The sequence below is a fragment of the Aspergillus nomiae genome (genome assembly GCF_001204775.2).
Source record: "Aspergillus nomiae NRRL 13137 chromosome Unknown contig00049, whole genome shotgun sequence".
NCBI classification, from domain to species: domain Eukaryota; kingdom Fungi; phylum Ascomycota; class Eurotiomycetes; order Eurotiales; family Aspergillaceae; genus Aspergillus; species Aspergillus nomiae.
Window position 1 is genome coordinate 74,312 of NW_015378104.1, and position 18,665 is coordinate 92,976.

General features: G+C 48.0%; 5 protein-coding genes across 5 annotated transcripts; 3 read left to right on the forward strand and 2 right to left on the reverse strand.

Moving 5' to 3' along the window:
* Positions 1-188: 188 nt before the first annotated feature.
* On the forward strand, positions 189-988 carry ANOM_003530 (tubulin-binding prefolding complex subunit GIM3; the record flags this gene model as incomplete). The annotated part of the gene is made up of 4 exons (XM_015548787.1): positions 189-210; positions 274-398; positions 537-604; positions 678-988. The coding sequence occupies 4 exons, from the start codon at positions 189-191 to the stop codon at positions 868-870; spliced, it is 408 nt and encodes a 135-aa protein (XP_015409525.1). The 3' UTR covers positions 871-988.
* Positions 989-1,428: 440 nt separating this feature from the next.
* Positions 1,429-4,050, reverse strand: ANOM_003531 (transcription factor domain-containing protein; the record flags this gene model as incomplete). Its single annotated transcript, XM_015548788.1, has 4 exons — positions 1,429-2,524; positions 2,583-3,356; positions 3,412-3,509; positions 3,589-4,050. The coding sequence occupies 4 exons, from the start codon at positions 4,048-4,050 to the stop codon at positions 1,429-1,431; spliced, it is 2,430 nt and encodes an 809-aa protein (XP_015409526.1).
* Positions 4,051-10,692: 6,642 nt separating this feature from the next.
* Positions 10,693-11,638, reverse strand: ANOM_003532 (proteasome assembly chaperone 4 family protein). The gene is made up of 2 exons (XM_015548789.1): positions 11,287-11,638; positions 10,693-11,010 (listed from the first exon to the last, which is right to left on the reverse strand). The coding sequence occupies exons 1-2, from the start codon at positions 11,512-11,514 to the stop codon at positions 10,783-10,785; spliced, it is 456 nt and encodes a 151-aa protein (XP_015409523.1). The 5' UTR covers positions 11,515-11,638; the 3' UTR covers positions 10,693-10,782.
* Positions 11,639-11,889: 251 nt separating this feature from the next.
* Positions 11,890-13,354, forward strand: ANOM_003533 (methyltransferase family; the record flags this gene model as incomplete). The annotated part of the gene is made up of 2 exons (XM_015548790.1): positions 11,890-12,008; positions 12,229-13,354. 2 exons carry the CDS (start codon positions 11,890-11,892, stop codon positions 13,352-13,354), a joined length of 1,245 nt encoding a protein of 414 aa, XP_015409524.1.
* A 1,417-nt stretch (positions 13,355-14,771) lies between these two features.
* ANOM_003534 (Hsp70 family protein) lies at positions 14,772-17,233 on the forward strand (the record flags this gene model as incomplete). Its single annotated transcript, XM_015548791.1, has 4 exons — positions 14,772-15,404; positions 15,467-16,399; positions 16,453-16,891; positions 16,944-17,233. Coding segments are annotated over 4 exons (2,169 nt in total), but the record flags the coding sequence as incomplete, so codon positions are not given.
* Between the last annotated feature and the right edge of the window lie 1,432 nt (positions 17,234-18,665).

Below are 18,665 nucleotides of genomic sequence, written 5' to 3' on the forward strand. Positions count from 1 at the left end.
GACAACAAGCTTCAAGTAACAAGCCCATGAAAACAATCAGCCACAACATCCCCGCCAAGAACAGCCGTGCACAGACCACCCACCGAAACCACATCAAACCAAATTAAACTCAAGATCTATCAAGACACAAAACCCTCCACCCCTCCCCTGTACTATAAGATATAAAAACCGACAACCCAGTAGCAAAAATGATGCAACATCGCATGGCAAGTCGGCTCAAGTTTCCCGGTCCAACATAGCTGAGCTAATCAAACACCCCACAGCTCTCGAAAGAAGACGAAGTCTCCGCGGCAGGCGAAGAGAATGAGGTCCGTCGCGAAGACCAGGAGAAGATCAACCGCTTCAGTCGTCTTCATCAACGTGAGACGCTGCTAGAGGAGCAGTTGAAGGCCAAACAGGTTCGTTTTTGCCTATCCCGTGTAGTTGTTTGCGTTTTTGTATATCTTCTTTTCGAGTCACTGGCTCCGGGAAGCGATGCGTTGATACTATCATGGCTTTTGTGGTCCGCACACTGACCTATGATGTCTATATCGCAGAAAGATAAAGAGGATCTCGAGGAGATTTCTATGGAGCTGGAACTGGCCGATGAGGATGAACTAGTGCCGTGAGTGTTCATTTATTTTAATTTTCGACTCGGTTTTCCTGCTTCAAAGTATTTTTGGCTCTGACTCGAACAGGTACAAGATTGGGGACTCCTTCTTCCAACTTCCCCTTGCTGATGCTCAATCTCTCCTGTCTTCATCGACGGAGCAGATCGACTCCGAGGTGTCAGGGCTGGAGGAGAAGTTGAGCGATCTGCGCGACGAATTGCAGCAATTGAAGGTGGCGCTGTATGCGCGGTTTGGACGGAGTATTAACCTGGAAGTCTAAATTATCATCGTAGTATTCAAGGGTCTCAAGGATCTGTGGAATATGCAGTATGAGGGTGGATTGAAAGGTTCTATCATTAATGTATAGAGGTCAAAATAAAATCATGATGTCACTGTATATGAAACATAGTCTATTTGTCTAGTAAGACAAGGTGAATTTTACAACACAGAAATGCATCTTGATGGTATGCTCAATGTAATCAAACGTATCGTATGGATATCAAAGATTCGGTCGTAAGACATATCTCGTTTCACATGCTCCACTGAACCCCAGACCATCATCTAGACAGATAATACAAATAGATAATACAGTCCACCTCCTCCCTGGCGAAGAAAGCCGTCGCTGCCCTGGGCGCCTGTGTCCTTGGTTTGTCTCGTAAGTTTTTAATCTGCAGAGTATTGACTGCTCTAAGCCGGTCCTCAGGGCCCGCTTTATATGAACTGACGATGTTTCATGGTCTTTCACAAGCTGACGCCGCTAGAGTGGGTATCGATATGGAGACAAGGGTATGCGGGAGAGCCGCAAAGTATCAAATTATGAGCGACAGATCCCGTGGTATTAGATGATGCTTGCGATTGTCATGCGCGAATGAGATGAGGTCGACTGTGGCTGAGGTGCTGGCTCATCACCTCCAGGGCTAGTCTGCACATCCATTCTGTTATACTCCTGCTGTTGCTTTTGCTTCTGGCTGATTAGATATTGAACCGTCTGTTCAACCCAGTCCCACCCTTCCCAATCTTCTACTTCTCCTGTAGACAAATTGTCTCGGGCACTGGGGTGTGGCATTGGGACAGGACTACCGAAGTCAGTCAATGTCTCCAGCTGAGAGCCAGTCTCGCTGCCTTGCCACACCCAGCTGCCACCAGTTGTACCTTGCATGTCGCCCGACACGTATGCCAACATTTCTTCGTCTCGCTCAAGATCCTCACCGTCGGGGTGACGTAGCCGGTCCACAAGGCACTTCAGGAAAAATGCGATGTACCGCCCACAGGCCGCATTGACCGCTCGGGAGTCTCCAACCACAGCACTTGCCCGGACGCACACCAGTGCGGCATCATATTCCTGGCGGAATAGCAACACTAGCACACAACGCCAGATGTGGGTGCAGAGCACAGTTCCCGCAGAGGACGCCAACAAAGGCCGCCAGTCATCATCCCCAGGAGGCGAAGAGTAACCATGAGGACCCGAAGGAGCCCGCATGCAGCGTGAAAGGAGGTGAGCAGTGTCCTGAGAGATTGAAACACAGTAATCAAGCGCCAACGAGCGGACCTCAGAGGCACAGAAAGGGGAAATATTATGACGATAGAGGATGAGACGGGCGTTTTGCAGGTAGATGAGTGGGAGGATAGAGCGGGGGTCGAGGTATTGGTCGGACTTCGGATGGTACTGCGGGGGAAACGTGGCCTGACAAGTTTGAAAGTGTCGCTCGAATATTTCCAGGGTTGCCGGGCTGATCGTGGAGCTTCTCAACGTCCGGACCAATTGACCAATTGATCGAACGACATGTATAGTGGCCAGGAGTGGAGTAGTCTGTTGGCCTTCCGCCACAATGCCACCTTCTGAAATACCCCGTTCGTCGACTGGACAAGGAAGATCAACATCGCAATCTTGATCGTTGATGAGGACTGGTTTTCCCATTTCCAGGGCGAGAAGCCTAAGGAGATAACAGTCAATATAACGGAACTTTGTGTCATGGGGGACTTGAGTCACACCTGTCCCAGGCATACACCCCCCACCATACCCGCTTGCGCATTTCCCCTTCGAGGGCTGACCACGGCCCCGACTCAATATGCAGTCCTATCTCCTGCGCAACCCTCACTGCAGATCCGATCCATACCCAGCTGGCTGACTTTGCGTTGACCTCGTAAAGAAAAAGACTAACCAAAAGCGCGGCTCGGGCTTGATCCAAGGTGAAATTGTCCTTCCAGACATCGATGACCCCGCAGGAGATTCGTATGAATTCTTTACCGTCGTTTTCCCTAGTCTTTTCCAGTGTGTGAAGTGAACCACAAGCGAAGATACCAAACAGAACGGCCGCCCATTCTCGAGGTAGGCCCAGAAGGGAGCCAGTTTGGTAAACCTTTTCATACTCCGCCACGAAGCTAGGCCAATGAACTACTGGCAGAACCGAATGAATACATTCATAGTATTGCATGAGGAGACGGTCTGCAACCTCCTTCGGGGGAAGCGGCGGAGGGTCGGACGTCAGGAGCGATTTCGGACCCGGCTGGCGATACGGAGTTGGTACTTTTAGAATTCCTCTTCCATACTTTCGCAGATTGGCTCGAGCTTCGGTTAGGTCCTGTGATACCGGAGCTCTTGGCTGGCGCGGTGGTCGATACCCAATGTCAGGGAGCTTCAATTGAGACTGTCCGATTCCATCAACATCGAGATCAATCAGGTTGTCCGGCCTCAACATGCCCGATCGCAGTTGTTGTAGTTGCTGCTTGGTCGACAGAAGCTGCTTCTCTAAGTCCTGTACTTGCCTATGACTCAATTAGAACGACAAAGCTTTTTATAACAGGTAGCCGTGGTACAAACTTGATAGACGACATGCGCCTGTTAGTTTCCTTCGTGAACTGGCATCGCACTTTGCGATTTGTACATTCTGTACAACTAGACGACTCCGAAGCGTCACACTGAACCGGGGAAAGTTAACAAAACCGCCTTGGATGATCTTAAGCCAAAAGGACAGGGGCGTCGGCGAAAACTCGGTACCTTGACTTTGCGCTCACGACATGCATCACAACTAGGGTCTTTCCTCCTCTGACGATAGGCTCTCTTTTGTTGTAGCGGCTGCTGCATTTGCTGCTGCTGCCCGGCACCACTGGGCTGAGGAAGAAGCCCCGACGACCCTGGGGCCGAACCATTGAGCGGTGGCGCATCCGGAAGAATAGAGGCGCCTTCGGCCGGCGAGCCGCTTGATTCATAGGATCGTGAGTATGATGAAGGAGGGGGAGGCGGGGGAGGGTTTGCCATCTGGTGCGGCAGGGGTTGCAAAAGATGAGCCATTCTCAATCCGCTGGCGGGTCTACTCGGCGGAGCGGAAAGAAGAGTAGGTGGAGGGCCAGCCTGTGGAAAAGGACCTGAGGGAGACGTTACCGATTGCACCGGCGGCAACTCATAGGAAACGCCCGGTTGCCCTTGGCTATTCGGCGAACGGAAATACTGCGTCTGCATCTCGAGCCACCGAACGCCAACTCATAGAGGGAGAACAAGAAATACTAATGGGTGAAGTATGGCGAAGGGCGAAATGATTCCGAGTGGAAAGGAGTGACAACCCAACAAATCCCGACACGTGCAACCTTAACTTATTTTTTTATGGCTCCCTCTCTCTTTCCTTTTCTTTCTTTTCTTTATCCCCTTGTGTTCAAAGTTTCTCAATAGAGCGGAGACAAGAAACAAGAAAACAAAGAAGAGAAACAAAAAACAAGAAAAGATGGAGCAACCCCCGAATCCACCCAAGCCGGATGGTAATGGGAAGCTCGAGGCTTCTCCTTTGTATATATGGTTACGACACTAGTCCAGCGTGTCAAGTTACCAATGATTGAAATGAAGAACGGAGGGCAAGAATTGAGATCCCGACGGATCGAAACCAATGGATAAGGGAGAAATCCCGAGTGGTGGCGAGTGAGTTGCCAATTGGGATAGTGTATCACTTTAAGTTGGGACGATGGTTGACGCCTGAGGCAACCGGTATAGTCCCAGTAACGTAATATAATAGAGGAGATTATAACGCAGAGCGGATGGATACTTCTATTACCTAGCCGAACGGGCAGGCACCGTACGATAAGTTAGGTCGTTGTCGTTCAGTCGGGGAGAAATTAAAGTTCACGTTGCTGCCTGTGTCGACATGAATTGCGCTGTTTGCGGATAGATGGAGGTTGTTAAACCATTACTTTGTTTCGTTCAAAATTTCTCCACCGAGCAGTTTGCTAAATACCGAGGTCGCCGTGAAGGGTTGTGTGAGAGCCAATGATGGGATATGATCGGTTGAAAAAAGGAGTGGGGTCCCAGCGTGGGAAGTATGCTTCTTCTAGAAACAAGGAGGAAGAGAGGAGGGATGGAATTAAGGAAAGGAAGGGAAGAAGAGAAGGAAGAGAGAGAGTGAGGCAAAAGCAAAAAATGGTTACCGGAGAAGAATGACCGTATGGAATGATATTATAGTGATGATGGCCAGTGGTAATTTTAAAAATAAAGAAAAAGTAAAAAAGAACAGAAAATAACATAATAATAAAATTTAAGCATCAAACCGTCGGGGGTGAAGAAATAAGGATGATGATGATGAAATTTCCCTTCTGTATTTATTTTACTTCATTTCATTTTTCTATTTCTCATTCTCTTGCTCTGGTGTCCCTCAAATTTTTTTCTCTTCGTTTACTAGGAATTTCTTGTAAGAAACTACATCTCCAGAAGAAGAATTCTTTGCGATATCATAGACCCTAAAAGGAACATCGATCGACATGATGAATTAATTTCCCAATGCCACGCGCTCAATGCGTCAAGTACTTTATCCTAGACACGCCTACTAAGTAATCGGCCGGGACGGACTCCATTCTCCAGGGTCTTCCTTCGTTCAAGAGCCAGGAAGCGACTCCGAAACTCTCTCGGCTGACCCCAGTTACTTCTAACCATGGGCTGAAACGACACCGGCTCCTACTCAAATCAGATCGTGAGGAAGGTGGAGATTAAGTAAATTGGAGCTTACTGCAGAATTTATCTTTCTCAGGAATCTTCTGCCGACAGGCCTTCTTTTTGAGTTTTTCTCCGGAGTAGTATCTTTTCTTTGGTTTAGTTGGATTTAGTGTCGCTTAGCTTGATCGTTAGCCTTTTTTTTCTTTCTTTCCTTGCTTTTCCTATTCTTTTCCCCCCCATTTTTTTCATTTTTCTTTCTTCCCCCCCAAATTACCAAAGTAAGAGTCAGAGAGGGGGTGGGAAAAAGAAGAAGAGAAAGAGTAAAGGGACACTGGGGTATAAAGAGGGGTATTAAATCTTGGTGGCGGACGAGGTTTATACCTCGAGGTATCCTTATTTTCACTGTGAAACGGCCATGGTGGTGAAGGAAACATACAATGTACAGTACATACATACAGTACATGGTGCTCCAGAAGTATGTTCCTGTCATCCACTTAATATATTAAAATCGATGAGAGATTCGGATATCTTCCCGAAATCTATTAAATCCGCGACGAAACCCGACAGTGTTCATACCTGTAGATCGCAGCGTTCGTATATCTCGAGTTACGGAGATATTACTACCATTGTGATCTATTTCTACCGTGCTCATCAACAATTGTAGTACTCTTTATAAAACTACTTATTTCCTTGACCTTAGGCAACAAATGAGAGATCAGACCTCTGGCTAACACTCAAGGTAGCCCGAGATCGGCAGTGGCAGTGTTAGTGTGCTAGGAATTTGAAAGGTAACGTGTCTGTCGCCTTTTCCCACGGTTCATGGTCCCAATGGTCCCACTCTGGACTAAGATACTCTCGGTATAAGTATCATAATGAGATGAATTAATGTTGAGGGATAATCCTGGTCACCGTAATTGCTCATACTGAGCTTAAATGCGTTCTCGAACATACTCCGGAGTAGTCCGTATACCCTGAGAGCTATAAATAAACAGGATCTAGCAACGGGTTTGCTTGACCATGTACCTCATTACAGGCAACCACCCTGCCATGAGATTAAAGAGCCGATGCTGCCTACTTTCTTCCCAGCACTGAGGGGGTACTGCCACCAAATGAAATCGAGAAGGAGAAAAGGGAAAAAGGGGAAAAAAAGAAGCAAAAAAAAAAACAAAAACGGCGGCATCTATGAGTGATTGGGTGGGAATAAGGAAAGTCAAAAGGCCTTTACCTCATTATTCCTGTGGGTTTCCAAGGTTGATGGCTTGATTGGACCATAATACGGTTTAAGGTTCTATCTTATTCTCTTCACCGATGCCTCTCTGTGTCGTGCAGTCAGTGCACCCCTGAAGCTGCCTGTCAAAGCTAAAATTAATACGGCTGTAGTAATCCTAATATACCTGCACACGATAAACAGCACAGAGTAGGCAGTGATTGAAATTGCATGGGACCTTCATAAAGGATCCTAAGAATAATAATAAAGGACCTAAGACCTAATAGGGAAATTGTGTTCCGAGATCCGAACAGGTTCAGAAGGAGCTCTATTGTAGCATTCTCCCAAGGAATCTCATAGGTAGAGAACCTTTTCCCCCCCATTGTGGTCGTTGTGACGATCTCTCGGAATCCTTCCTCGGATGCAGCCATTGGACGGGCCACATGGAAGGCCAGCCCGGAAGCTCAACCGGGACGGCTGAGAGGAGTTTAGCGGGCGGACCGGCTGATGATAAACTTGCTCATAATCAATGAAATGAATCTGTGGCGACCCAGCACAACCTACGACATTGGGATCTCCCGAAATTGCCTACTCTCCCAATGGAACCAAAAAAAAAAAAATAGAAACAAATCCAGAATGGACTCCTGGCAAGACTTATTACTGGACAGGCGATGATTGTCACTTTTTGAACCCCGAAATATGATCCCCGCTTCCAATCACCGCGGTTCTTCGAAAATTACAAAAGACCCTTTCCCCATCGAACATCCCCCGGAGATTTTTCGCTACCACGTTTTCCGTGTTTCGTCCGAATAACGTCCTTGAACGAAATATGGTTTGTACTACGGGGTACGTAAGCTTTTGGGTAGGTTGGGGGACTTTCCTCGTCAGGTCGGCTTATAAATGTATGTGAATCTAGAATACTCGAGCAAAATAACGACCTGGTCGTCGAGGTTATTTTCAGTATGATTCTTAGTCGTCGTAACACACGGGAACCTCCGTGGTGGGTAATGGTGCCTCCTGCTTGTGGCTGGTGTCGATCAGAGTGCTAAGGTTCTTCCCATAATGCATTTGCTTTCGGCCTGACCTAACCGGCATTAACTGCCTGGCAATGTGATAGCGGCTTGTTAGTGTCTTTCCACTGGCTCCTTATTGTTGACAACATCGAGCGATCAGTGATCAACCGTAGTATTTAGTTACTAATGATTAAGTCATGCTACCACCCTTGGATAGTACTTCATTAACCTCTACATTGTCGGTGAATGATACTGCGCTTTGTAAGAGGGGCAACCTGAGTTCGAGCTCCCGTGCACGTCCGGTACCCTATCCAAAACCTCTCGGAGAATATATCCTAGATTTGTTGACGGTGCCTATTCGACAACTGTGGCCTTGTAGACCAACTGACCTTCAGGCGATTGGTTGGGCAGTCTGGGCGGGGTGTTATACCTCAAGGCCTATCACTTTACTAAAGCCTTTTCACACCCGCCTTTTGTCAACTAGATCCATCCATACTGCCCGCATAGGAGTGCCGCAAATTGACTGGGTTGGCTACTGCTACTCTGAACGGAAGGATTCCGTCGGTAGTTCTGACTGGATAGCAATGGCATGATTTAGGGCATCAGTTGACGACTACCGATCCCTGCGCTGCTAACCTCCTCACTGGGACACATGGACTGCGAATGAGCCCTGCCCAGGAGACGAGGGATGTAACTATCTATCTCCTGCAGCTGTGATTACAGTGATCAAAATGCATATTTTTTTTATTGATCTGTTTGTGAATTTTACGACAACCAGCTCAACCTGACTCGGAGCACCAGCGCCCGCGCACCAAATGGAATCAATCTTAACCGAGATCCGCTCTGATAAAGATTGATCATGGGATGGACAATGAAAAGGGTAAACGGGCGCACCAGGATTTCTAGCCTGGTCTTAGCACATACAGCACAGAGGACTGCGCCGCACGCACCTCGGGATTCGGGTGTGTTTTTTACTTAGCGCGAGTATCGGATCTTGTCGAGTGTGGCGCCTCATTCGTTAGGCAAACTTAGCAGCCGTTTACCTCGTCTTTTGGGCTTGGAGGAAAAGGGCTGACCGCACGGGAAATGATCCTTTTAGAGGCTGGTCTCCCAGCTGTGATTGGATCGCCTAGTTTCCGGTCCCCATGTGGTCCCTCCCGTGACAATCCGCTGCTGTACCCCATCCTGCTTGATTGATGAGGGGTTTTTTTTCATTAAGTTTCTTTTTCTTTTTTGTTTTCATTTTTTTTCGGCTACAACGCTTGATATGGTCTTGTTGAGATCTAATCGGTGGATTCCGTGGTCTGGAATCCCACCATGCCTCTATGCAAAACAGGTTCCTGCAGCTATCGACCTCGTGTTGATAATGTTGGCTTATAGCCCAATGTGACTGGTCTAATATCCCGTGCCTTGCCCCCTCTTTATCAGCCTCGATCGAGACTTGTGAGGCTATACCGGTCTTCATTGGGTCTTGAAAATGGGGACTGGCGACCGCGACATCGCTTGGCTGCAACAGCACACGTGAGGATGAATGGGGATTGTCGCTTCTTGATATAGATCGATTCAACCAATGCGATGGCGTCAGTCCCAATCAAGGAGAGCGATGGGAGTAGCCAATCTATAACGCAATCCCGCCTTCACGATAAGAATTTCATTACCGAGTCCCCGCTTTCTACGTTGTCTCTTTCAATCAACCTATATATAGATTTGCAGGGCAATCAGGCGAAATGAGACGCCTGAATCAGCTCCTGTGGCCGCGATAATACTTCTGAATCAACATCGGAGGTTTCACTATGAACGCACTACGGTGAGTGGTGGAAATCCACTCTTGAGGCTCATTGACATTTCAGATACAAATGTTTGTCTCAAATCGGAAAATCCGAGCGAGCTGTTGCACCCAATTAATTTTCATTTATATTATGGATTCACAATTATATCTAATCCAAAGGGGAAGTATAATAAAACGAAAACGCAACCAATTTTGGTATATTAGGCGCCGAAAAACACCCACACCTAAATGAAGGGGGAAAAAAGAGAGAGAGAGAGAGAGAACACATGGAACCTGGCGCTCCACTACCTTAGACGGATTCTAAACCCGCCGCCTCGGAAGCGATTCCGAATATAACCGTTCTTTATTGTAGACTGGTTGAATGAGTGCTCAGTGTACCAACTGGAAGACAAAACCTGTGAAAATCGCAGCATTTAGCTCGCATGGTGTCCATACATCCAATACCACCTTCTACAAGGGGCCTCTGAAACCATGGTCAAACTCCACCCAGGAAGTGGACATGTTTCAACATTGCGCAATTGCATCGGAGTCGACCGATGTCCGACATCTGTCATTGAACTGCAAGCTTGGGGAATCGTCCAACCGGAGTTGGTGGCTTAGATGCACTAAGTTATTAGAGTAGTATCGGTAGCCCTAAGTAAATTAATTATGGATTCCTTTGGATGGAGATTACTTTTTGTTTGCTCCTCTCCGTTCTCCCTTTTTGTCCCTCTCGATTGTTTCTATTAGTTTATAATTTTACTGTTTCTTTTCTCGGCATCATGCTTGTTCGGATGCTCGGAGACTAGATACGCAAGTCCAGGTACTAGAGTCGTTATGGGGCACCTTTTGGTTCAATAAGATCCGATTAGGTGGATGTTAATTTGCTGTTCTAATTTTCTCGGTCGAGATGCGTATTCTCGGTTGCTGCAAATAGTAATACGCACCTTACGATCACTAGCCCAATCTTAGACTACCTATGAAAGATAGATGTTGATTGAGGGGGCTGTGCCTCCCTATAGCCGGAATCTCAACTTTGAGCGTCTTAGATAACGAGAATGATTAACACGAATTCTCATAAATTAATTCCATCCCAAATTGGACCCCATCCATCCACACCCAAAACACCACTTATGAAACCATTGAAATGAAAATGAGGGAAAAAGCCAGGGAGTTATTAAAAGAAGATATTATCAAGACTAAAAAGGGCAAATGCTGACTCCAGAGACCGATATCCTTACTCCATCAATACTACCAACCACCCACAACCATATGATCTATTCACTCTCTCATTTCCTGGATTCTTCCCACCGCTGCATAATTACCTCCACTATCTTCGTCAACCCTTCCATCTCTTCCTCAACCAATAGCCCGAGCGCTGTCGGATCAATGCTGCAGCCCACGTAGACTGGGATCCTCATACGACGAGCTAGGATCTTAGCGATCCGAGTCGTGTATTCCACACTTCCAGGGATGCTATATAGCGTTGTGGATATAGTGCTGCGAGGGTTTGAGCGCTGGTATGTGTGAGTATCTGAGTTTCAACTTGATTGGATGAGCAGGGTGTTTCAAGATCGATGGTTGCTTTTGTAGTGGCACAAGATGCGTGTGGTGTAAAGTGTAAAGATGGTATACATGGAAGAAAGAGTCCCGTATTTTGGATAAACATTCGAGGACACATGGTATTCCAATGTTCCGTATAGTCTTCTGTCTATATGGATATACTCTCACACCGCCAACCCAACTATGTAAAAGTCCGACACAAATTAATGCAAGAAGAAAAAAGCACTCACATCCGGCATAGCGTAAACGAAGCTCCCCATCGATTTCACGGAGCCCGCCGAGTCACCCGGTGTCGATGTCGCCAGGAATACCGTTGCGCATGTGTCCAAAAATGTGAGATGGACGTGTGCAGTCGTATGCAATGCCTTTGGAAGGGGAAATGATAACTCTTGAGGTTTGGCATGTGGCGTCACGTTTTCGACTTGAGGCGGTATGGGTGCTTCCGCTGCTGTCGCCATGTTTGGAGGATGGATTATTTTGCGAGATATCTATTTTCGATTTGCTGAGTGCAATATACTAAGTCTTTTCCTTCCGAGATGTTCTGTTTCGATGTGGTTGTTAATGTTGATATTGATTGATGAGTGAGACGTTTGAGGTACCGCTCTTGGTTCCCCGCCAAACAGAGCGGGTCCACTATTCACTCTTTTGAGCTTTGGCTACCATCTCAGATCTTCACATTCTTTGTTCCTCCATAATATTAAAATCAACGCTGAGTTATACTTCTTTTCTCTGCCTCCCATATCCATTGGAGGTGACTGTTTCTTTTGGTGTTGGACATATCACAGCTGTATAGAGTACTTCTTGGTTATCACGACGGTTCCAGTTACAGCAGCATGCCTTCTGATTCGCAGCACCAGGATGATGAAGAGGTTCGCAGTTGGGCAGGGGATTTCGACCCGTTGGCTGACCCCGACGAACGACGAGTTCTCTTTGCTGCGTTGGACTCTTTTAGGTATGGACTTGTGCTTGTTGGTAGTTCGATTGTATTGCTGTCCATATGTGGAAATGTAACAGAGAGGAGATGAGGCGAGAGACAAAAGATGAAGGATATTTCGTTGCTTTGGAGCTCTAATATATTCTCTTTTGGTCTATTTTCTCTCAGTGCCAGTTTTGGCGTCTCGAGACTACATCGGATTGACTGTTCTTAAATTATGTGACTGAACTTCTGCTAGGCAATATCGAAGAACTGCTCACATGAACACTACGCATCGCCGGCGCCAGGCGTTCTATGCTTTGCCATCTGCTCACTGGCAAATGCTTGCGGAGCCACCATTCTCGATTTTGGATAATTTCAACCGGGTAGATGATGCCATTGATGTGAATGCCGATATCGCAGACGCCATCCTCTCCACGGGGCTTTCCTCGTTTGGGCTACCGGCGAACCCCGATCCAGAGGACCCGCGCCAGAATTGGCATAACACGGCGACTTCTTCAGACGTTAACAAAGCCCACTCAACTATCAGGCAATTCTATCGCGACTGGAGCTCCGAGGGTAAAGCGGAGAGAGAAGTCTGCGTGGAACCAGCTGTGCGCGAACTGCGAGATGAGTTCGGCGAGAGACTTGCCTCCGGGGAGGAAATCAAGGTGCTAGTCCCTGGAGCTGGCTTGGGGAGATTGGTCTTTGAAGTCTGCCAGGCTGGGTTTGCTGCCGAGGGCAACGAAATTTCATACCACCAGTTGCTTGCCAGCAGCTGGGTCTTGAACCATACGTCTGGGCCCCAGCACCATGCGCTGCATCCGTTTGCACTACACTTCTCAAATCTCCTATCCAGAGAGCAACAGCTGCAGAAGGTGATGATCCCAGATACGCACCCTGGGGTAGCCATGGTTGAGGCGCAGGCGAACCAGACACCCTTTGGATCGATGGGGATGTCCGCAGCCGACTTCGTGGTGCTCTACAGCAACTCGTCCAATAAAGAAGCATACGATGCGGTGGCCACGGTCTTCTTCATCGACACAGCCCCCAATCTCATTCGGTACATCGAGACGATCCGACACTGCCTGAAACCCAACGGGGTGTGGGTCAATATCGGCCCATTGTTATGGCATTTCGAGGACGGCAGCAACCGTAGCCAGCGGGAAGGAGACCGCAATGAGCACCAGGGGATTGGGGAACCTGGTAATGTGGAGCTGACAGAGGAAGAAGTCTTTTGCCTTGTGGAGCGCATGGGCTTTACCATTGAGAAGCGGCAGGAAGTGGAAGATCGGCCGATGTGTGGCTATATTCAGGATCCTCAGAGTATGCTCCAGCCACTCTACAAGCCATCCAAGTGGGTGGCACGGAAGAAGAATCCATAATGGAACTTAGAATAGTACAGGCAGAGAAACTTATCCATATTTAGATCCATGAAAAGTCCGCCTCGTTGCCTGAATGTCAAGGCCGCTGATTATTGGTCGGTGCGTAAAGCTTTAGAGTTTGTATGAAACGGTACGGTACATGGCGAGGGATCGACGATACAACATTCAGCCGCAGCCAGACAAAGAAAACGTGGGACCAACAGCAGGCTGAGCAGCGTGGCTGTAATCATAAGGCTGTCCCTGCTTGGGCGTCAATCCTACCGTACCATGGCTCGCCTCAGGCACATCGCCGGTTTTCCTTTTTTAGCATCATTCTGATTTTTCAAGGTTCCTGTAGACTGAGGGTTCATTCAAGAGGGAGATAATATAAGGAGAAAATTAAAAATGAATTAGTTAGAGCAGGAGGGATTGGGGAAATTTGGAGGAAAACCTCCTTTGCTAGGGGTATTATGGTTTGGAGAAGCTTCTGTAGATATATATATAGTATTGTCAAATGAGCGACAGATATGTCAACAGCGGAACGGACAACTTGGCGGAATCCGCTAATCTTGAATCGGACATGGCAGAAAGATAACTTGGAACTTGATGCTTGGGGACTTGTCATACCCCTACTAAATACAGTTCGTTTGCCTGACATACACAAGAGAAAGTATAGTGGTATGTACCTGTATGGTACCGTACCACAGCGGTTGTCTCCGCAATGTGTAAATTAAGAAGTTGGGGGCGGAAGGAATGACTTGATGATGTGCCATCATCCATGGTAAGCATCATCAATCAACAAACGGAATCGCCACGTTTGTTTTCGACGGAAAAAAAAAAAAAGAAAAAGAAAAAGAAAAGAAAGACATACAGCCATTCGAAACAAATAAGGCTGAATGAACAAGATCAGTCCACTCTTCCAGGTCGGAGAAATACTGAATTGATATCCCACCGAGGGGTGCGCATTCCAGGGAGATTGATCTTGAGGGATGATCATTCTAAACCAGTGACTTTGGGGTCCGTGACTTGCACCTTTCTAGCCTTTCGCTGCCCTTCGTCTCTTTGTTACTTCTTCAACCACCATTGTTTTCCTACGTTACTACGGACTTCACATCGAAACGCCCATGCGTCCCTCCGGGAACCAATTAATTGCCTTATCCTGTGATTTTTCTCTGTCCGGACGATCTCTTTTGCTCGTGTTCCTCCCGTGTTTCCCCCCATCCCCACTCCCAAACTAACAGTAAACCCGGGAGAGGCTTTTCTGACTGCCTAAGCAAAGAGTTGGCACAGCCTCTCTGTCCAAATACACCCACTCGTTTCTTACGCTCTCGCTTTTGACTTTTGTGCCTTTTCTTCCACTCGTTCTCCTCTTCTTCCTTTTTGTCTTATATCTGCTCTGCATCACCCTCCCCCTCTCCCCCCTCCCTTGTCTCTTTAATACTCCGTTGACCCCATCGTGGTCACTTATTCGGACCTGATGAGCTCTCGGTTTAAATCGTTCACTTTTGGAACGAAGCGGAACAAGCATAGTGCCCAGCCTGCGCCAGTTCAACAACAACAACCACCACCCAACGCATCAAGCAATACACTCGTCGCCCCGCCCTCGAGCGCCACCTCTCCTAGTTCCCCACCTTCTCACCATAGTTCGTCCACGACGAGTCTCCCGATGAACAATCAAAACCCTCTGGGGCGACCCCCCAGCTATACATACCAGCGGCCGACCAGCCCGATGCCCCCAGGCCAGCAGTTGAGTCATCACCCCGCACCGTTGAACACCAATTTGCACTATACGCAACAGCCGGTCCAGCCTTTGGGTGCTCCTCCCGGGTATGGTTTGCAACAGCCAGTCGCCGCCCATGGAATGGGCCAGGGAATGCCCCAGCCCCAATATGGGGTACGGAATCCCGCGGTTGAGGTTGAAGGTGCCGGTCGGAGTAAGGCCCAGCTGATTGTCGGCATTGACTTTGGCACCACATTCTCCGGTGTCGCATTTGCCTTTGCGACCAACAATGAAGCAAGAGAGGACATCATCACGGAATGGCCCGGAGCAGGAACCCATACTAAACAGAAGGTGATTAATCCAAACCGCACTTGAGGGAGAATACTTCTGTCTGACCAAGCTATTTCACACAGATCCCCACTGTCCTATACTACGATCAGTACCAGAAAGTGGTGGGTTGGGGCCCTGATATTGCAGATGCGCTGGCCCCCACGGGCTATCCGAAGCAGGGAGTGCAGAAGGTCGAATGGTTTAAGCTCCAGCTTATGCTGTCCGGGAACACCTACATCGATCCGATTAATCTGCCGCCCCTCCCGCCCGGTAAGTCGGAAATCGACGTGGCCGCCGACTACCTCTTCAAGCTACGACAGGCGATGCGCGCTCAGCTACAGAAGACCCTCGGTGAGGTGTTTACTCGGGAAGAGCGCAACATCCGGTACTACCTCACCGTACCAGCTATCTGGAATGATGCGGGCAAGGCAGCGACACGAGCGGCGGCTTTACAAGCTGGGTTCTTGCGGGACGAGAACGATAATCGCCTAACGCTGATATCCGAGCCGGAGGCTGCCGCTCTGTTCTGTGCAAAGACCGGGTTGCTCAATTTGAAGGTTGGTGATGCGATCTTGATCGTGGATTGTGGTGGTGGAACTGTGGATTTGATCGCCTACGAGGTTGAGGAGGAACAACCGTTCAGTGTTGCCGAATGCACAGCTGGATCGGGTGACTCGTGCGGCTCAACGGCTCTCAATCGGAATTTCAGCAACATCCTTCGTGCGAAAATCCGTAAGATGAAGCTCCCTGACGGTTCCCGCACGGCAGGTAAGGTGTATGCAAAGTGTATTATGGACTTCGAGAATCGGATCAAAGCCGATTTCCGAAACAACGGACAGAAGTGGGCCGTAGATGTCGGCATTGAGGCCGACTTCCCAGATGCCGGCATCGAGGAGGGCTATATGACGTTTACCAACGAAGAGATCCTTCAATGTTTTGAGCCCGTCGTCAACCGTATTCTCGAATTGGTCAGGAATCAGATTATCGCCATCCAAGCGCAGAACCGGTCTCTACAGGTATGCTTTAATGTTACTCGTCTAGCTTTTCCTTTGACTAATCAGCATTGTAGAACGTTCTTGTGGTGGGTGGATTCGGCGCATCGGAGTATCTCTTCCAACAGATCAAACTCCATGTACCGCCTCAATATCAATCAAAGGTGGTCCGTCCAATGGATTCGGTCGCTGCGATCGTTAAGGGCGCTGTCACTGCTGGGATCACGGAACGTGTGATTACACACCGTGTGGCCCGTCGACACTACCTCATGGCCACATTGCAGCCGTTCAAAGAAGGATATCACCCGGAACAATATCGTGTCCCCAGCCTTGACGGCAGAGATCGCTGCAAGTACACGCGACAGATCTTTGTGCAGAAGGGTGAGAGAGTGAAGATCGGGGAGCCGGTCAAGGTTAGCTTTTTCCGACAGGTTGCGCCGGGAGCAACCCTGATGTATGAGGATATTCTGTACGCCTGTGACGAGGATGTCTGCCCTGAATACACGAAAGACCCCCGTAAGTTACACATCCTGCCGTTCCTTACGACGCTCTACTAACTGTGTACCAGGGATCAAGGAGGTCGTAACACTTACATCGGATCTATCGCGCAAGAACCTGGAAACCGATTTTGAGCGCATGGATACCCCTCAGGGAGTCTTCTACCGTGTATACTTTGACATCTACCTCACACTGGACGGCAGTGAATTCAGCGCCGAGCTCGTCTGCCAAGGCGAGGTTATGGGCCGATGCCGAGCCAAATTCCGGTAAATCGGGCATATTCACTCTGTTATCGGTATTATAAAAAAAACTCAAGGCCAACCGACGGACTCGGTTGACCGGCAACTGCACAGGGCGGGCGTTTATACCATCTTTCTCATCTATTCCCCTTCGAAGCCACTGGGCAATGTTGCCCAGAGGTCCATCATGGAGTTTACCTCTTATCCTTACCTTATGTTCCTTCATGTTTGATGTTTCCTGGATACCTTTATATGAGCCCACCTTGATGATTGGTTGATTTATTAATTCAGTTAATGAGAAAAGAAAAATACTCACGACGAATGCCCGTCCTTTACCATACACCTTACCTCATCATCTCATCACCCATCCGGGAGCATAGCACTAGTCAATCAGTACAATCTAATCAATACATAGCAAAGCACACCTTCCCTCGCCACCCATCATGTCAAAGACAAGCGATACGTAACCAAGAGAATCACAACCCATCACCTGGACATACCTTTCAAGCAAACATAAAGGACAAAATCATCAGCCAGCCCAATAACTAACCCCACGTTTCCCTTCTGGATGTTTCCCCTGTAAGAACGTGGCAAAAGGAGGGTAAATAAGAATCAATATACATCTCCAATCCAACGTCAACTCAGGGAAGTAGAAAAAAAATATAACTCAAATCCGTAAGACAAGGATGGAGCAAACATAAGCTCAAACCCTACTTGATGCTATAAAGAAGACGGAATAACTACCCTTCAGGTGGTCAACGGAAGGAAATGGAATATAGGTGAGCGGGTGGGTTCTGTTCCAGTCTCTCCTATAGGTAAACTTCCATCGAAGAGGAGATTGTCTCGCACACTTAGGTAATAGAGTGTGTCTTGAGGAACTGATACGCTATTTGTTTAGTATTCGGCGGGAATCTGCAATGGTTTCACTTATTAGGATCTACCTTTAGAGGGTAACTTAGTTGACTTGGCTACTTGGGGTGGAGGTAGTGGAGAGAAGGATTCGTTACTAGATTGCATGATTCATGTATGTACTTGTGTTTTGGTTCGATTCATGTTATCCTGCTCTAGTGGTGTGGGATTCTGGTTTACGACGGGGATAGATATATCAGGCAGCTAGGTAAAATCTCTATATGGGTGGTAGATCTCGAGATGTTCTCCTGTGGCTTTCCAGAATAGGTAGGTGTGTGGTTGAATACGGAGTACTTTGTTGTCAGTACAGAGGACATAATGCATCGATGCATGGCTTTAGATGGTGTGCACTTCATTTAGCGATAATAGCGAAATGTTGAATTCTACTTTCACTGTGTGAGATGCTCGATTGAGTGGACAATTCTTCCGAAAATCATAGTTACGTTAATGGGCCCAGTTCTGAAGCCAAATGGAGGATATCCGCCGAGAGGCCCCATTCTAGGGAGAATTTGGGAGCCACATGAGGCCTTGACAATGGCCTTGAAGCGAAGTCCGTGCCCACAGCCCCAGTCCCTAGATACTGGAGAAGGTTAGCACGAGTAGGTGTCCCACTATCGGCCCCAGTATATTCCTCCTATTAGACA

Bases quoted from the DNA above. Each gene is read 5' to 3' on its own strand.
- ANOM_003532 (XM_015548789.1), bottom strand. From the start codon at position 11,514: ATGGCGACAGCAGCGGAAGCACCCATACCGCCTCAAGTCGAAAACGTG. The intron at 11,011-11,286 runs GTGAGTGCTTTT...CACACATACCAG, and splicing joins TCGTTTACGCTATGCCGGAT to CGCTCAAACCCTCGCAGCAC.